The sequence below is a fragment of the Oncorhynchus mykiss genome, chromosome 12, assembly GCF_057628025.1.
Source record: "Oncorhynchus mykiss isolate SJ-2025 chromosome 12, ASM5762802v1, whole genome shotgun sequence".
Lineage (NCBI taxonomy): Eukaryota > Metazoa > Chordata > Actinopteri > Salmoniformes > Salmonidae > Oncorhynchus > Oncorhynchus mykiss.
Window position 1 is genome coordinate 65146470 of NC_143033.1, and position 19279 is coordinate 65165748.

Here is a 19279-nt window from a genome sequence, read left to right on the forward strand (position 1 = left end):
ACACACAGTAATGGGGGGGGAGCAGGAAAGGGGGCTGAGCTGGACCCAAGGAAAGACATAAGTATCCAAACACACCCCTAAGCTAAACTAGCCTACTTCACCAACAGCTAACTAACCAAAAATACAGTGGGTGGTCCGCCCAATTCTAACTAGTATTTTTATACAAAGTATTCCTACAGGTAATGTATGCCCATGGGCGACTTTCCTTGGTACCCCCTTTTCCCACCGTCAAACAAACACCATAACAAAACCAATACTCACAGGTGGTGACAAAGTGACATGTAGTTGCAAAAACCAAACAAGAGATCTACAGACCAATGGCATTGACAGAGCGATTGAGCTCTAGAGCAAACAGACACACAAGGTTTTTAAACCAAGGGAAAGGGAATGTGATAGGGTAATGGAAACAGGAGGTGTGTCTTCTGATTAGCGACTGATTGAGGAATGATGATTGCCACCTGTGAGGGGGAGAGAAAATAAATACACACACAGGATACCTGTATCCGTAACAGTGGGTCATTGTCCATTTGGAAGACCCATTTGAGACCAAGCTTTAAATTCCTGACTGGGGGAGAGAAAATAAATACACACACAGGATACCTGTATCCGTATCAGGGGGTCATTGTCCATTTGGAAGACCCATTTGCGACCAAGCTTTAAAATCCTGACTGATGTCTTGAGATGTTGCTTCAATATATCCACATAATTTTCCTCCCTCATGATGCCATCTATTTTGGGAAGAGCACCAGTCCCTCCTGCAGCAAAGCACCCCCACAACATGATGCTGCCACCCCCCGTGCTTCACGGTTGGGATGGTGTTCTTCGGCATACTACAGTAATCACGGATCTATTCAACTAGTTTGAAATAAATGATTTACTAATCTCCATAAGGATATATTTTAATTACAAAAACATTTTACATTCTATGCAATTATATAGGCTTGTTGTAAAACATTCATGCATTTTTAAACAGAAAGTCTAGTAGTTCAGTATGAGACAAATGTTCATTTACGCCTCATACAATTCACAGACGGTGGTGATTGTTTTTCAAAATGTTTTTAGTGCCCCTCCATTTTCCCACCACCCAAGTTACCCTGAATGCAAACGTAGTCCCTGCAACTCCTCCTGCTGCCACCCTCCTCGCTAGTCGATTTTCCCTTCGCATCCGCTCTCTCCCACTATATCGCGAGAGATAGGGAGCACAGAAATATTCACGTTAGCAACAACTGTTATAAATTTATATTTATATCGCGGATATATGAACGAATTGTATAAAACGCTGGCGCGTATAAATTACAATTATAATGTAAGCCAACGCAAGATTACTAAATTAGTTGTTTTATTAATAGCTGGCTAGCTAATAATAATATATAGGTAGCTAGCTAGCGATTCGCCTGTTGTCTGTAGCAAGTATGGGAGGCTAGCTAACTGTAAGTGGACACTATTTTGAAGACAAGCGTGTACAAGTGGGTAAACATAACATTACTTCAATTAGCTAGCACCCCTTATTCAACGATAATAGCCATAGTCTAGGTAGATACTATAACACACGATATATCGCTACTATTAGCTGACTAAACCGCTGTTATTTAATTAAAAACAGCTAGCTAGGCTTACATTTTAGCTACATTGTTGAATATTGGCTAGTTAGCTACTTAGCTAACTGCTTCAAGCTGGTGCTTTTTATTTAGCTAGCTAACATGGTTCTGTTAAGATGGATGGCGTTGCTAGCTAACTGTGATGGGTCGCTAGTTAGCTCAGTAACGCTTACGCTAACTAGATTGTTTATCACGCGATGTGCTGGCTCTTGTTGCTAGTTAACGTTAGTTAAGCTAACATGACCTCACTGTGTGTCATTTTACCATGTCCATGCACTATCATTACTCCGTAATATCAGCTATCTAGTTAACTGTCTCTCCTCCTCTCCTTTAGGTTATTTTAGCCATCAAGCATTGGCCTCGAGTATCTGACTAGGCCGACAATGGTTTGTGAATTCCAGCTAACTTCGTTAGCCAGTAACGTCAGTACTAACCAGGCTCTCTGGATTGTTTACATCCAGCGCCAGTTTGTAAACTAGCTGGGTAATGTTGTTAGCTAGCTAACGGGTTTCATACGCAGCCAGTTGTTTAGCTACAATAATCTAGCCAACAAGGTATTTTATTTATTTTGTTGCCAGTAAGGTAGTTAGTTAGCTATACCACACTATTTGGCTTTGCTACAGTGTGTGAAAGTGACCATTTGGTTCTTCACCATATCTAGCTACCACATCTAGTACCGTTATGTAAAGATATCTAGCTAGCTAGCTAATTGAATGGGTTGTCAGTAAAACGGGTTGCTTAACAATTTGTTTTTATGGATGTAAAGCATTGACTCAATAAAAAATAAAAAACTTGACAACTGTTGTGACCACTAGTCCAACAGACAACAACTACAGGTGGCAACCGGTGCTAGGGGTATTTGTATTAGTAACAGTTGATTAGATATTGTAGATCATATTAGAGTTGGTTATGTCTCTGGAGAATATATGTAACAGGTAATGTGATGTATCACCATTGATTGTGCTTGTATTGTTTTCACAGGCTGCAGTTGGGTTCTTGTGAATGTGTGGTGGACCGTAAGCAGGGCGGCCACTTGTGAACCTCACCTATTTACCTCACCTCTGTCTTATACCTCCTCCCTGACACCGATTTTACCCTGTCTTTTATCATAGATATTTTTAAATGTATGAAAGCATGTTGCACAGAGACAGACCCCCTATATTTCTACCTCGTCTCAGTCTGTGCTCATCAGTGTGTTACAGTAGTCTTTCAGCTGAAGGTTTTAAATGGGGGTGAATCTACTCTATGCCTGGCATAGTACGGTACTTGAATTCCCACCCGTTTGTAAATTAGCCCTGAGGAGCTGTGCAGGTTTCATTAATTAACCTTAAGTGAGAAACCAAATAGCAGCCAGCAAGTTGGCCAATCAGCCTCCTCCCCCCACGCCCTCCTGGTAGAATGAACGGCTCTCTTTTAACCCCACCTAGCCCTCGGGCAGCCAACTCCTCCCCGCTGCCCCTTTCACCCTCCCCTTCTCCGTCCCCTCCATCCCCCTCCCTGTTGCCCATGTTCCCTCGGCCACCCCCCCTGCCCCCTCCCTTGGCCCAGCCTCACCCCTCCTCGCTGTCGGACACCCCCACACCCTCCCCCTGCCTGAGCTGGACGGAGTTCTGTGAGCTGCATGCCCGCATGGCGGCCGGGGACTTTGCCCGCCACTTCCGGGCGTTCCTCCTGGAGAACCCTCACTACTCCCCCGACTCTGCTGCCGCCTTCTGTCGCCGCTTCACTGACCGCTTTGTCCGACATTTCCAGAGCGAACTGGAGGGGGTGGCCGGGGCGCTGGGTACAGCCCCTGGGATGGAGGCGGGGAGCTGGGCCCCCCAATCAGACGCCACCTCCCTGGAAGAGGAGGCGGTCTCTCCCCCTCCTGTCACCGAGGGAGCCTCCTACCACCCCTGTGCCCCAGCCAACCCGGTGAGAGCCCTGCCCAAGCCTGCCTCCACACGACTGGTGTTGGAAACCAGAAGTGGGGACCAATTTCAAGACTCCTATGCTGTCACAACGGTCCTCCCCCCATCCTCCTCCTCCTCCTGCTCCTCCTCAGTGGGAGGAGGAAACAACGGCAGGCGGGAAGAGAGGGGTGCCCCAGTTACTGTTAAACACTTCACTGGCGTCGGCCCAGGAAATGGAGAAACGACAGCCGAGGAAGAGGACAGCTGGGCGGGCGTAACGGTCATGGAGGAGGAGGTGGAGCCAGATGAGGGGGAGGAGGAGCTGGAAGTTTGCTTGGACAATGAAGACCCCTCCCATATGCCCCAAACGCCTGCCTCCCCTTGCTCCGACACAACTCCTCCCCGCTCCAAGGGTAATGGCACCCCGGCCTCGGCAGGAAGCCAGTCCAAAACCAAACTGAAGAAGCGCTTCTCTCTGCGGAGTGTTGGGCGCAGCGTGCGGGGCAGTGTCCGGGGCATCCTGCACTGGCGCAGCTCGTCCAGCGACTCCCCCCAGAGCTCCTCCCAGCTGCCCTCCAGCTACAGCTACACAATGGGGGTCCAGGACGCTTGCACCGGCTCTTCCTCCAAGAGGAACTCTGGCACTCAGCCCCCTACACCCACCTCCTCCATGCCTGTCTCCCTCTCCCTGCCCCTCTCCCTCCCCCACTCCTCCTCCTCCTCCCTGCCCCCGTCTTCCTCCAGCAGTGCCACCTCCCTCTCGCTATCGGAGGCACGGGACCGCCGGCGGAGCAATGGCGAGGGGGGAGAGAAGGAGAAGTGGAGCCACCGGCTGGAGAAGCTGCGTCTGTCTCGCTCCCCGCCCCCCGTTCTCTCTTCGGCACCCACTTCGGCCGTGGTGTCACCTTCTTCCGGCCTGCCCCCCAGCAGCAGCAGCAGCGCCACCCCGAGGAAGACGGGCCGGCTGGTGAGGGAGGGAGGAGTCAGCGTCAGCTCCTCCATGCCAGATGAGTTTGCCGGGAGCCACGGTGGTTTCCCTGGCTTTTCCTTCGGCCTGCTGCACCACGGCACACAAGAACACAACAACGCTGGTACTGGCTTAAACAACACCTCATCCACCGCTAACGCCGCTCAGACAGCTGCAGTGCAGCCTCTCGTCCCTGGGGGCACTGTGGGCTGGAGGGGTGGTCGGTGGCACAAGTGCCGACTGGTCCTGAGGGAGAGGGACAAGGAGGGGGAGCGCGGCGAGGAGTACTATCTGGAGTTCTTCATCCCGCCTAAAGTGAGTGAGACACCTGTTCAGTGCAACTCGATATTAGGAAGATATTCTTAATGTTTGGAGTATATAGCTGCCCCAAAAAAATCATATTTGATAATGATACATTAATAAGTTTGCAATTTTATTTTCATGTGAACATAATTAATGATGAAATTTAAACGCAATACTCCAGTTTGCATTTTCAAGTTTCACAGTTTTTGTTTAATTTCCCACCAGATAACACTGCCATATTGAGAAATACAATTATTGGAAGATAAAGTTCACATTTGTTATTGTACTACATTATACTGATAGCATTATTTGTGACAAAAAGATTCAAACTTAATGTGCAATTTAGCAATGCTTATTCTTTACAAGGTACAACATTTTAATTCAAATCTTTATTGGGTTAAACTATGTTGTTCCTCCCATTTTCGATTTAATTTCCTCATAGTCATTTGTTATCCTGGCCACGTTAACTTATATCTGTCTATAATAAAACTCTTTTGTAGGGAAAACTAATTCTGATTGGCTGGGCCTGGCTCTCCAGAGGGTGGGGGCCATCGGAGTAGATTGTGTATCTTTGATGTAACACTGAGGCATGACAACCTATCAACATGCTCCTTTGGAATGCTTGGAGATGAATGATGTCATTGGCAGGCATTGTGAAAATTGCACAATTTCTCTGAGTGCACAGATGTGTCTTATTCAATGTTCTTCTCTGTCCCCCTGTCTCAGTCCTCCAAGCCCAGGCTGACTATCCCATGCTGCTCTATTGTGGATGTGAGGAGCACCACAGCCCTGGAGGTGCCTGACAAGGAGAACACCTTCCTCCTGCAGGTGATGCTCTGCTCTGTCCATCCTTTAATTTCCCCTTTCTTGTTCTCTCAGTAAATTCTGTTCAGGTAGCCAGTTCCTGTTGCATCTGTAGACTGACTTGTATTTCGCTCTCTCTCTCACACCCTCTCTCTCTCGCCCTCTCTCTCTCACCCCTTCCTCTCGCCCCCCTCTTTCACCCGCCCTTTCTCTTCACTCTCTCGCTAACCCTATCTTTCTCTCTGTCAGTTGGAGGGACAGGTGCAGTATGTGATTGAGACGCGAGATGCTGTGCAGATGAGAGCTTGGTTGAGTGACATCAGGAACGGTATATGTATCAGGTAAGCAAATTGTGTGTTAAGTTGAAAGAAAACTCTTTAAGTCAGTGATTAGGGTGGTGGGGGGGGGGGGGGGGGGGGGGGGCAGTCAGTGAGAGTTAAGAGGGACCATATATATGCTTGTCAAATATTGATGAGGTCAGCAGAAGTAGAAGTGACACCCCAGCTACTGTAGAGCAAGCTTTGTGTATCTTGACTCTACAGTGAACAGGAGGACATAGAAGCTGTGTGTGGGGGACCCATGGACATCAGTGGAATGCCAGAATTCAGTGACCGCCTCTCTCAAGGTAAGTGGGGCATCCCAAATCGACCCCTAGACACCTCACCAAGCTACTACTCTTAGACCAGTATACACCAACCAGTCAATCGCGGTCCTAGTTAACTAGGCATTCCTAGTCGATCGCCGAACATTTCTTTGCGCTCCTCTTTTTTTAAATGTATTTTTGTTGCCTTGAGCCTTTGGTGGTAGATGGACTTGATTCGGCAGCCCTGTGCGCCGGGTAGGCAAAGTCTTCCCATTTTAAACCATTTCATTTGTCTGAAGGAACAAACTCTGCCTACCTGGCAGACCTGTAGTGCTATATCAAGTGCGCCTACTGCGCTGGCCAATCGGATAGCTCAAATCACCGTGCCAGTAGCTTCCACTACCCCGCAGCAAAGTTTGATACTGGCCAACGGTCTGAGAGGACAGAACACTACCACTCAACACCCCTGCAACTGTTCTGCAATAAAAGTATTTCTCTTCTTCCTCTATTTTCTGCAGTACAATTAACAACCAAGGCAATAAATGCTAAAAAGTCCACTGTACTGAAGCACATATTCTTCCCATCTCTCAGGATCCCTCACCCGGGTCCCCATCTTCCTCTACCACTCTTTTCACTGCTTCGGGATATGACACTTTCTGTACTACTCTAACCCTGGCTACCTCAAATGTCCCTTTCTCTCACCGGACACCTCCAAACTCCAGTTTCATGGGAACCCCCACAACTAACGTATTACTTTATCCTCCGATACCACACATTCCTTCGTCTCATGCCCTCCTTTCTCACATCAAGGCAGCTCCCTCCGACACACTGCTGTAACATGCCCATAGACTTGACACCTAAAACACTATTTTATTTTTGGAACAAAAGCTATCACGGGGTAATTGACACTTCCTACCCATGACCTTATCTGGCAAAGACTGCATCAAAACTCAGCTTGACAGACGTTGTCTTCTCCGTTTCCCCACGCTCTCCACCAAATCTACAACTCACCAAACGGCGGGAATCTTCAATTTCAACTGCTCCTCCTCAACACTTAATGCCATCCCCGTTATCACTCCTTTCAACGGCACCCTGCTCTTCAAAGCAAGTCATCATTGTTGTCCCTAATCGCGTAATGCGGAGCACCCACTCCCTCTGGGTGAATGTAACACAATAAATCATCACGAGTCCACTCCGAGTTAACTTCACCAGCTCAACAGTCCCCAACCTGACACCACATATGGACCCATTCGCTCTACAAATCTCACTCCCACTGGGCCAGAATCATCCTCAGGACAAGGCCCGAATTCGGCGGTCCTCACTCTCGCCAAGGTTCCATCATGGATGGACTTCACGCCGACCTTCCTCACTACACCACTTCTCTCTATATTCAACTTCTTCTCAGCAGTCAGCAATGCACCTGCCACCACAGTTAATTCATCCTCACTCTAATCACCTTCAATTGCCATGGGGCACACAACGTTCAGCAAACTGCTCGGCCACACGATGCCATACACGTTGTTTGCCATCTGCCCAGTACAGTTGAAACTGGGATTCATCCGTGAAGAGCACACTTCTCCAGTGGCCATCGAAGGTGAGCATTTGCCCACTGAAGTCTGTTACGACACTGAACTGCAGTCGGGTCAAGACCCTGGTGAGGACAATGAGCACGCAGGTGAGCTTCCCTTAGACGGGTTCTGACAGTTTGTGCAGAAGTTCTTTGGTTGTACTGACCCTCAGTTCGGGTGGCTGGTTTCAGATGATCCCACAGGTGAAGAAGCTGGATGTAGAGGTGTTGGAGGCGGCTTATGGTAGAGAAATGAACATTAAATTATCTGGCAACCGCTCTGGTGGACATTCCTGCGGTCAGCAAGCCAATTGCACGCTCCCTCAACTTGAGACATCTGTGGCATTGTGTTGTGACAAAACTGCACATTTTAGGGTGGCCTTTTATTGCCCCAGCACAAGGTTCACCTGTGTAATGATCATGCTGTTTAATCAGCTTTTTGATATGCCACACCTGTCAAGTGGATGGATTATCTTGGCAAAGGAGAAATGCTCACTAACAGGGTACTAATTTTTATGTATTTTTCCTTTATTTAACTAGGCAAGTCAGTTAAGAACACATTTTTATTTTCAATGACGTCCTAGGAACAGTGGGTTAACTGCCTGTTCAGGGGCAGAACGACAGATTTGTACCTTGTCAGCTCGGGGATTTGAACTTGCAACCTTCCGGTTACTAGTCCAACGCTCTAACCACTAGGCTACCCCTAATTGTGCCTAATTGTGCACAACATTTCGAGAAATAAGCTTTTTGTGCATATGGAACATTTCTGGGATCTTTTATTTCAGCTCAAGAAATGGGACCAACACTTTACATGTTGTGTTTTATATTTTTGTTCAGTGCATGTTTATTGTGCTGTTCAGGCCTTTATGTAAGGTAATTGTTACCATTGATTTATGATTAGTCTAAAATTGCACAGTCCAAGGTGAGGCCTGATGGGAATTGTACTTGAAAGCCTGTAATTTCATTGGTTGCCGTGCTGGCTGAACACTATAATTTCAGTTATTGATTGAAGCTTGGTTTCTTTGGAGCTCAACCTTTTATTTGATTAATTCTCCAGTGTATGTTCTTGTCCAGTTATTGTTATGTTTGTGATTTTTGATTTACATAGTGTACAGTTTTCCAGCTGCTCCACCTCAGCGCTGTAAATAAACACCCTCCATTCTGAGTTTGCCCCGTATCGAAGTGTCTGCCTCCTCACTGAAACCTCCACTGCTAGGGTGGCCTCCGTTACAGGCCTACTGCAATAAACCTTATTCCTACTGAACTGTTCTTATTTGGTAAATGTTGCATAGGCTTACATTTAAAACAAAATATGTGTTTAGAAACAGTTCTGAGCTGTAGATCTCGGCTTGCATTTTGAAAGTGAACTTGGCTCAGAAAAGTTTGGTGACCACTGCCTTAGACACTTAATCTGTAAGAATCTACAAACAGCAGACATGTAGCATAAGGTAAGGGGGAGCTACTACCATATTCCTTACCTATCCCATCTTTTCAAATATGTCTGCACAGGATAGGATCGAAGAGCCCATTTGGGATTGTTGTGTGACGATTTCCCTGTTTCACAATTTTTTTTGCAGCTTTACAAATATACAGTTGGATCACTTAACACCTGATACAGAAAGCGAGATGAAAAAAGTTGTTTTAACTCTTGAGTCCAATGTTTCGTAGCTGTTTGAAAGTAAAATCTGGTTAAATAAATAATAGGACTGATGTTTTTGCTCCTGTCCTGTTGCAGTGTGTTATGGAGGTGTGGGCGGCTCCTCCCCGCTGATGGACCCTCTCCCTCCAGAATTACCGCCCCGCGCCCCTCTGGACGAATCAGACGGACGCGTGGGTGGAGCCGGCCTGGGCACACCATTTGCGGAGACGCCAGATGCCACAGGTGAAGCCTTAGCACACACGCAAAAGCACTCACATACAAACACGCATGCACACCAGAATGTACAGGGCAAGTCTGGTGACATTTTTTTTTTTTTCTGGTCTAATATTTTCATCAATCCCTCATCCATCCCCTCATCCATCCCCTCATCCCTCCTCACCTCCCCAGGTTCCTTCCTGTTCTCAGATGTGGCGGAGGCGGTGGAGCACCCTCTGAGCGAGTGCCAGTGGTTCCACGGGACGTTGTCGCGCCTGAAGGCGGCCCAGCTTGTGCTGGCAGGGGGTACGGCCAGCCACGGCGTCTTCCTTGTGCGCCAGAGCGAGACACGCCGCGGGGAGTACGTCCTCACCTTCAACTTCCAAGGCAAGGCCAAGGTACAAGAGACGGGAGAGTGTGTGTCAAATCAAATCACATTTTATTTGTCACCTGGTGTAGACTTTAATGTAAAATGCTTGCTGACGAGCCCTTCCCAACAATGCAGAGTTTTAAAATTGAAATGGTAACAAGAGGAATACAATATAATACACAAGAATGGAGCTTACATACAGGGAGTACCAGTACCAGATCAATGTGGGGCTACATACAAGGAGTACCAGTACCAGATCAATGTGGGGCTACATACAAGGAGTACCAGTACCAGATCAATGTGGGGCTAAATACAGGGAGTAACAGTACCAGATCAATGTGGGGCTACATACAGGGAGTAACAGTACCAGATCAATGTGGGGCTACATACAAGGAGTACCAGTACCAGATCAATGTGGGGCTACATACAAGGAGTACCAGTACCAGATCAATGTGGAGCTACATACAGGGAGTACCAGTACCAGATCAATGTGGAGCTACATACAGGGAGTAACAGTACCAGATCAATGTGGGGCTAAATACAAGGAGTACCAGTACCAGATCAATGTGGGGCTAAATACAGGGAGTAACAGTACCAGATCAATGTGGGGCAAAATACAAGGAGTACCAGTACCAGAACAATGTGGGGCTAAATACAGGGAGTAACAGTACCAGATCAATGTGGGGCTACATACAGGGAGTAACAGTACCAGATCAATGTGGGGCTACATACAAGGAGTACCAGTACCAGATCAATGTGGAGCTAAATACAGGGAGTACCAGTACCAGATCAATGTGGAGCTACATACAGGGAGTACCAGTACCAGATCAATGTGGAGCTACATACAGGGAGTACCAGTACCAGATCAATGTGGAGCTACATACAGGGAGTACCAGTACCAGATCAATGTGGAGCTAAATACAGGGAGTACCAGTACCAGATCAATGTGGAGCTAAATACAGGGAGTACCAGATCAATGTGGAGCTAAATACAGGGAGTACCAGTACCAGATCAATGTGGAGCTAAATACAGGGAGTACCAGTACCAGATCAATGTGGAGCTAAATACAGGGAGTACCAGTACCAGATCAATGTGGAACTAAATACAGGGAGTACCAGTACCAGATCAATGTGGAGCTACATACAGGGAGTACCAGTACCAGATCAAAGTGCAGAGGTACGAGTTGCTTGAGGTAGATATATACATGAAGGCAGTGTAAAGTGACTAGGCATCAGGATAGATAATAAGAGTAAAATAAAGAACAGAGCAGCAGCAGCAAATTATGTTTGTGTTGTCAGTCTGCGTGTAGGTGTTCTGTGTGTGTGGGTTTTGGTTGTGTGTGTGTGTGTGTGTGTGTGTATACATGCAAAAAACAAACGGCTCTTTTTCAGGACCTTGTCTTTCAAAGATAATTTGTAAAATCCAAATAACTTCACAGATCTTCATTGTAAAGGGTTTATACACTGTTTCCCATGCATGTTCGTTGAACCATAAACAATTAATGAACATGCACCTGTGGAACGGTCGTTAAGACACTAACAGCTTACAGACGGTAAGCAATTAAGGTCACAGTTATGAAAACTTAGGACACTAAAGAGGCCTTTCTACTGACTCTGGAAAACTGCAAAAGAATGATGCCCAGGGTCCCTGCTCATCTGCGTGAATGTGCCTTAGGCATGCTGCAACAAGGCATGAGGACTGCAGATCTGGCCAGGGCAATAAATTGCAATGTCCATACTGAGACGCCTAAGACAGCGTTACAGGGAGACCAGACGGACAGCTGATCGTCCTCGCTGTGGCAGACCACTTGTAACAACGCCTGCACAGAATCGGTACCTCTGAACATCACACCTGCGGGACAGGTACAGGATGGCAACAACAACAGCCCGAGTTACACCAGGAACCCACAATCCCTCCATCAGTGCTCAGACTGTTCGCAATAGGCTGAGAGAGGCTGGATTGAGGGCTTGTAGGCCTGTTGTAAGGCAGGTCCTCACCAGACATCACCGGCAACGACATCGCCTACGGGCACAAACCCACCGTCGCTGGACCAGACAGGACTGGCAAAAAGCGCTCTTCACTGACGAGTTACGGTTTTGTCTCATCAAATCAAAGTTTATTTGTCACGTGCGCTGAATACAACAGGTAGACCTTAGAGTGAAATGCTTACTTACAGGCGCTAACCAATAGTGCAAAAAAGGTATTAGGTAAACAATAAAGTAAAGTAAAGACATAAAACATCAGTAAAAAGACCGGCTATATACAGTAGTGAGGCTATGAAAGTAGTGAGGCTACATACAGGGGTGATGGTCAGATTCGTTTTTATCGTCGAAGGAATTTAGCGTTACACCGAGGCCTGTTCATTTGAAGCGGGGATTGATTTGGAGGTGGTGGGTCTGTTATGGTCTGGGGCGGTGTGTCATAGCATCGTCGGACAGAGCTTGTTGTCATTGCAGGCAATCTCAATGCTGTGCGTTACAGGGAATACATCCTTCTCCCTCATGTGGTACCCTTCCTGCAGGCTCATCCTGACATGACCCTCCAGCATGACAATGTCACCAGCCATACTGCAAGACAGGAATGTCAGTGTTCTGCCATGGCCAGCGACGAGCCCGTAGCTCAATCTCATTTAGCACGTCTGGGACCTGTTGGAACGGCGGGTGAGGGCTAGAGCCACTCCCCCCAGAAATGTCCGAGAACTTGCAGGTGCCTTGGTGGAAGAGTGGGGTAACATATCTCACAGCAGGAACTGGCAAATCTGGTGCAGTCCATGAGGAAGAGATGCACTGCAGTACTTCGTATCTAGTGTGGCCACCCGCTGCATTGACTGTTACTTTTGATTTTGACCCCCCCCCCCCCCCCCTTTGTTCAGGGACACATTATTCCATTTCTGTTAGTCACATGTCTGTGGAACTTGTTCAGTTTATGTCTCAGTTGTTGAATCTTATGTTCATTTCTAATATTAATGTTAATTTAGCTGAAAATAAACACAGTTTACAGTGAGGACGTTTCTTTTTTTGTAGAGTTTACATACACATGTGGGACAGTGCAAGATACAGGTATTGCAGTTAGTATGGGTACCATTATTTGACTATTTAGCAGTCTGGCTATTTAGCAGTCTTATGGCTTGGGGGAAGAAGCTGTCTCTGAGCCTGTTCCTCTGAGAGCCAATGCTCTGGTACTGTTTGCTGGGCGGTAGCAGAGTAAACAGTCCATGACTTGGGTGGCTGGAGTCTTTAGCAATTTCTCTGGCCTTTCTCGGGCACTGCCTGATGTAGAGGTCCTGGATGGCAGGCAGCTTGGCTCCAGTGATGTACTGGGCTGTCCGCACCACCCTCTGTAGCGCATTGCGCATTTGCCATACCAAGTGGTGATGCATCCAGTCAAAGTGCTCTCGATGTTACAAAGGAACTTGAAACTCTCGACCCACTCCACAACAGCCCTTTGAATGGGGGGGGCGTGCTCACTCCTCTTTCTCCTATAGTCCACAATCAGCTCCATGGTCTTACTGACGTCGAGGGAGAGTTGTTGTCCTGCAGGTGTCTTTCACGCAAGGCACAGTGTTATATTCCTCAAAGCGAGCATAAAAGGCATTTAGCTCGTTTAGCTCGAGTTCTGCATCGCTGGGCAACTCATGGCTAGGTTTCCCTTTGTAATCCGCTATCGTCTGCAAGCCTTGCCACTTACGACGAGCGTCGGAGATGGTGGAATATTATTACACTTTCCTCCTATATTGTCCTTGTGTGAAAGAGAGAGTAAGACAGTATTGATGTTTACATGTGTGTTGGAAAGTACCAGTGTGTTTGTATGTGAAATGGTAGGGGAAGCATCTGTACCATGTTAGGAGATATACCTGCTAAGTAGCACCCAAAGCTAACCCATACCCCCCTCTCTTCTCCCTTCTTTTGTTTCTGCTCTCTCTCTCTCTCTCTCTCTCTCTCTCTCTCTCTCCCTCTCTCCCTCTCTGCTGCAGCACCTGCGTTTGTCTCTGAACGAGGACGGCCAGTGCCGGGTGCAGCACCTGTGGTTCCAGTCCATATTCGACATGCTGGAGCACTTCCGCGTGCACCCAATCCCCCTGGAGTCTGGGGGTGCCTCGGACGTCACTCTCATCAGCTTTGTGGGCGCCACCGCCGTCCGGCAGCCAGGTAACCGGTCAGGGGTGAAAGGTCACAGGATATTCCACTAGGATGAAACGACACTGGTTTTACACTGGCCTCTAAAGGCACGTCTTGGGTGTTGTATGTCCGGTGTATGTGTTTTATGCATTATGATTGGGTTACACTATGCTGTTACGTCAGTGAATCAATATAGTGTGCGTGTGTATCATCCCATTGAAGATATGTGTACAGGCCATAAGTAATGTTGTGTGTGCTAAAACATGGCCACTACATGATGTTTCTGTCAATGTCGTTATAACATAAGACTGGCCGCTTTGCATCCTCATCCTGTGTCCACTACAGCATGCATGCTTACGTACACACACTGGAGTGGCTCCGCATGGCTTGGTCCCATCAATTTGCACTGATGCTCCCACCCATACACCCCTGCCTCTTAAACCCCCCCCCCCCCCCCCCACACACACACACACACACACACACACACAATTACAAATCAACCCCTAGACCATACTACCCTCTATGTCCCTAGGCCCTAGCACTCTACCTCCTTTCCTTCTACACCCTTCTTTCCAACCCCCCACCCCCGTGCCTTCCAGAGCTCTGATTGGCTGTCTCTTATTGTGTTTTCGTTGGGTCATTCTTCGCAGGCCGGGACAGGGCAGGCAGCCGGCCCACAGTCTGTGATGTCATCACCACGCGCCACCCTGACTCTCCATCAACCCCCATCTCTGACTGTGTGTAAGTGAGACCAGACTCCACAGAGAGAGAGACACCGAGAGAGGGAGGGAGACGTAGTGGGAGAGAGACGGCAAGAGGGAGAGAGAGGTGGCGAGAGGGGGAGAGACCTACAGAGAAAGACGGCGAGAGAGAGACAGACCGAGGGCGCGAGAGAGAGACAGACCGAGGGCGCGAGAGAGAGACAGACCGAGGGCGCGAGAGAGAGACAGACCGAGGGCGCGAGAGAGAGACAGACCGAGGGCGCGAGAGAGAGACAGACCGAGGGCGCGAGAGAGAGACAGACCGAGGGCGCGAGAGAGAGACAGATCGAGGGCGCTAGAGCGAGACAGACCGAGGGCGCGAGAGCGAGACAGACCGAGGGCGTGAGAGAGAGACAGACCGAGGGCGCGAGAGAGACAGACCGAGACCTCGAGCGACCTCAAGCGAGGGCAACGGCGAGAGAGAGAGACCCAGAGTGAGAGAGAGACCCAGAGTGAGAGAGAGAGACCCAGAGTGAGAGAGAGAGACCCAGAGTGAGAGAGAGAGACCCAGAGTGAGAGAGAGAGACCCAGAGTGAGAGAGAGAGACCCAGAGTGAGAGAGAGAGACCCAGAGTGAGAGAGAGAGACCCAGAGTGAGAGAGAGAGACCCAGAGTGAGAGAGAGAGACCCAGAGTGAGAGAGAGAGACCCAGAGTGAGAGAGAGAGACCCAGAGTGAGAGAGAGAGACCCAGAGTGAGAGAGAGAGACCCAGAGTGAGAGAGAGAGACCCAGAGTGAGAGAGAGAGACCCAGAGTGAGAGAGAGAGACCCAGAGTGAGAGAGAGAGACCCAGAGCGAGAGAGAGAGAGACCCAGAGCGAGAGAGAGAGACCCAGAGCGAGAGAGAGAGACCCAGAGCGAGAGAGAGAGACCCAGAGTGAGAGAGAGAGACCCAGAGTGAGAGAGAGAGACCCAGAGTGAGAGAGAGAGACCCAGAGTGAGAGAGAGAGACCCAGAGTGAGAGAGAGAGACCCAGAGTGAGAGAGAGAGACCCAGAGTGAGAGAGAGAGACCCAGAGTGAGAGACCCAGAGAGAGAGAGAGACCCAGAGTGAGAGAGAGAGACCCAGAGTGAGAGAGAGAGACCCAGAGTGAGAGAGAGAGACCCAGAGTGAGAGAGAGAGACCCAGAGTGAGAGACCCAGAGTGAGAGAGAGAGACCCAGAGTGAGAGAGAGAGACCCAGAGTGAGAGAGAGAGACCCAGAGTGAGAGAGAGAGACCCAGAGTGAGAGAGAGAGACCCAGAGTGAGAGAGAGAGACCCAGAGTGAGAGAGAGAGACCCAGAGTGAGAGAGAGAGACCCAGAGTGAGAGAGAGAGACCCAGAGCGAGAGAGAGAGACCCAGAGCGAGAGGGAGAGACCCAGAGCGAGAGGGAGAGACCCAGAGCGAGAGGGAGAGACCCAGAGCGAGAGGGAGAGACCCAGAGCGAGAGGGAGAGACCCAGAGCGAGAGGGAGAGACCCAGAGCGAGAGGGAGAGACCCAGAGCGAGAGGGAGAGACCCAGAGCGAGAGGGAGAGACCCAGAGCGAGAGGGAGAGACCCAGAGCGAGAGGGAGAGACCCAGAGCGAGAGAGAGAGACCCAGAGCGAGAGAGAGAGACCCAGAGAGAGAGACCCAGAGCGAGAGAGAGAAAGACGGCAAAAGAGACAGAGAGATATCTAGAGTGAGAGAGACAGCGATCTAGTGAGAGACCTAGAGAGAAAGAGGCAGCATGAGAAAGAGAGGGAGAGAAAGAGCTAGAGACCCAGAGCGAGAGAGGGACCCAGAGCGGGACCGAGAGACACCCCCAGAGCGAGGGACAGCAAGAAAGAGACGGCAAGAAAGAGACCTAGAGAGAGGAGAATGCTCGACTGGGAGCGACCTAGTGAGGGAAAGATGGCGAAAGCGAGAGAGATCTAGAGTGAGAGAGACAGTGACCTAGAGAGAATGATGGCGGAGAGAGGCAGCATGAGAGAGACAGAGAGAGGGAGAAACCGAGAGAAAGACCTAGAGCGAGAGAGACCTAGAGCTAGCCAGCGAGAGAGACCTAGAGCTAGCCAGCGAGAGAGACCTAGAGCTAGCCAGATAGAAGGACCTAGAGAGAGAGACGCCGGCGAGAGAGAGAAACCGATGGAACGCACTATAGCGCGAGTGTAGAGCTAGCTAGTGGCCATTCACCTCAGTGTACTGCTGTGTCTTCCAGTGAAGTTAGTCTGTACTAACCTTATCTAGAACTGGACCTACCATAGAGTATTTTTGAGAACACAGATCACCCCTAGAGCAATGACTTGAGAGACCACCTCTGCTATAGAATGTTGTATCTGCTAAAAAGTTTAGGGCCATGTAGAATCTTCATAGAACATTTTCAGACGATGCGTTGTTTTGTGTTTTACATTAAATGTATTCAATAGACGGGAACAAGGTGTGTATGTGAGCGCACAGTGTGTTTGTGTGTGTCTCGACTGATTCCATGACATGGACCTGTCACACAGACGTCGCGGCCATGACACTCACTCTGTCTCTCCCCCTCTTCCTCCTCCTCTTCTCCCTTCTCACCACTCGCTCTCTGGAAATGTCACCTTTTTATCTTGTCCCCCGCCCGCCCCTCCTTTATTTACACCTTTTACCACTCTTTCTTTCTCTGCTTTTCTCTCTCGGCTGTTCTTTCCTCCCACCAGACTTGACCAGCAGACCCCGTAGCCCCCCCCAGCCTCCTCCTCCACCCCTGCCCCCCGGCCGGCCGCCACCCCCATCCCCACCCCAGGAACGAGGGAACGAGACCGAGCTGGGAGGAGGTGGGGGAGGCACTGCAGCAACTGCAGGAGGAGGTGAAGGAGCGGAGGACTGGGAGGAGAGGGAAGCTCCTCTTCGCCAACTGGAGGGGGTGGAGGGCGAAGAGCGGGAAGGAGGGAGGGCAAGAGCCATTGACAACCAGTACTCCTTCTTCTGAGGAGGAAGGGGGGTGTTTGTGCGAAAGGGAGAGTGGAGGAAGCGGGAGTCATAGCCATTCATAACCAGTATTTGTATTTTGTTACGAGACTGTGAGGGGAAGGGGTTAGAAGGATGTACTAACACTATTAAAACACAAGCATTCTGGGAGATTCAGCCAGATGGAGAGAAAGAGAAAACGGGTGAAAGAGAAGAGAGAGGGATGGGAGCACCGTACAACACTAAGTAAAGGTACACTAATGTTTAGCGAGATAAGCTTTTTGCCGGTACACCTCTTGGTACGCTTTTTGTAGACTTTTGAATCCATTTATGGGATGTAGGTAGTGAGCGATATCCTCTGAACCCAGCAGTACCATACCTCAATATCCTGCAGACATTCTACTGGCCAGCAGTACACTTTCAGAGGTAGAGATGGAGGACAACCATATACTTACTAGGTGGCAAAGAGACTAGGCTAGAACCGGCAGGCAGGATACATATACCTCAATCACTCTTTCAACCTCACTCTTTCTCTCCGTCTCTCTTTTTCTCTCCACTCATTTTCTGGTTTTCTTTAATGGTAGAGAAGTGGCCAGAGGTAGAGAGAGCGATTATATCTATCCTTCACATAAAAAAAAAATGCTTTGTTATTGATGATAATAATAATAATGATATGATTAACAATAATGATAAAGGAAATAATGATGATGGTCGGAAATAATAGTATTAATTTTATTTTTAAAATGCCTTTTATTGTATGTTGTTTACTCTGTAATGCGTAACACTTGTTCCTGCCCCCATTCGGTTATTTCAGTTGAAGTTTGTTTGCCTTTTAAAAATATTCCTAAGCCTCATACTCAGTCTTTCCCTCACACTCATACAGTCCTCTCCTCCTGGACCTCATCCAAATTGAATTTTAATGTGCAGAAATAGAAAATAAGAAAAATATAAAGGGGGGGGGGGGGGGGGGGAGACATTTTTCTACTTGTGCCTTTCTTTGTTATCACCTCTGTCGTACTCCTTCAACCTGTGCCTGGGTTGTGTGGCCATGTCCGTCTTTCTGCCATTCAGTTCAGTGCCTCTTTCTTTCTCTTTGTATCCCCCTCCTTCCTCTTTGTTTATACCTTCACTTCTTCTGTTTGTCCTCTACTCCGAGCTTTGTCATCTTTTACACATCTTACCCCCATCCCCCTGTTCATCCTTTTCAAATGTTGATCTCTATTTGTGCCTTTCTGTCTCTGTCGCTCTCTCTTTTGCTGGGACCTTGTGTTGACGGTGGGCAGGGTTTTGTCCAACCTGTGTGGTTAGTTTCAGGTACAACATTGAATTAAATGATATGATATAATATAATTATACTGAAACATTTTGGCCTCGTGTGTTGTTGCTTTGGTTCACTGTAATTGTTTCTTACTGAATAAAGGGGAAGGATGTAAATGAATGTTACAGTAATTCTTGTAGTTTTGGGTTGCCACAAAGTCAAATAGCTATATCATAAAAAATCATGAAAACAAAAATTCGTTTTTGGGTCATAATTTATGGTTAGGCATACGGTTAGCAAT

General features: G+C 48.4%; 1 protein-coding gene across 4 annotated transcripts; it reads left to right on the top strand.

Annotated features, from left to right (window-relative positions):
- Positions 1–1091: 1091 nt before the first annotated feature.
- sh2b1 (SH2B adaptor protein 1) lies at positions 1092–19154 on the top strand. 4 transcript variants are annotated; one of them, XM_036937984.2, is made up of 11 exons: positions 1092–1466; positions 1933–1984; positions 2580–4772; positions 5487–5588; positions 5814–5905; positions 6107–6189; positions 9450–9596; positions 9762–9967; positions 13913–14087; positions 14708–14798; positions 17471–19154. In XM_036937984.2, the coding sequence occupies exons 3-11, from the start codon at positions 2997–2999 to the stop codon at positions 17490–17492; spliced, it is 2694 nt and encodes an 897-aa protein (XP_036793879.2). In that variant the 5' UTR covers positions 1092–1466; positions 1933–1984; positions 2580–2996; the 3' UTR covers positions 17493–19154. The 4 variants fall into 4 exon arrangements, with proteins under 4 accessions (XP_036793879.2, XP_036793877.2, XP_090049103.1 ...); XM_090192977.1 differs by having other exon boundaries at positions 1145–1306; XM_036937982.2 differs by lacking the exon at positions 14708–14798 and having other exon boundaries at positions 1118–1466.
- The last annotated feature ends 125 nt before the right edge of the window (positions 19155–19279 follow it).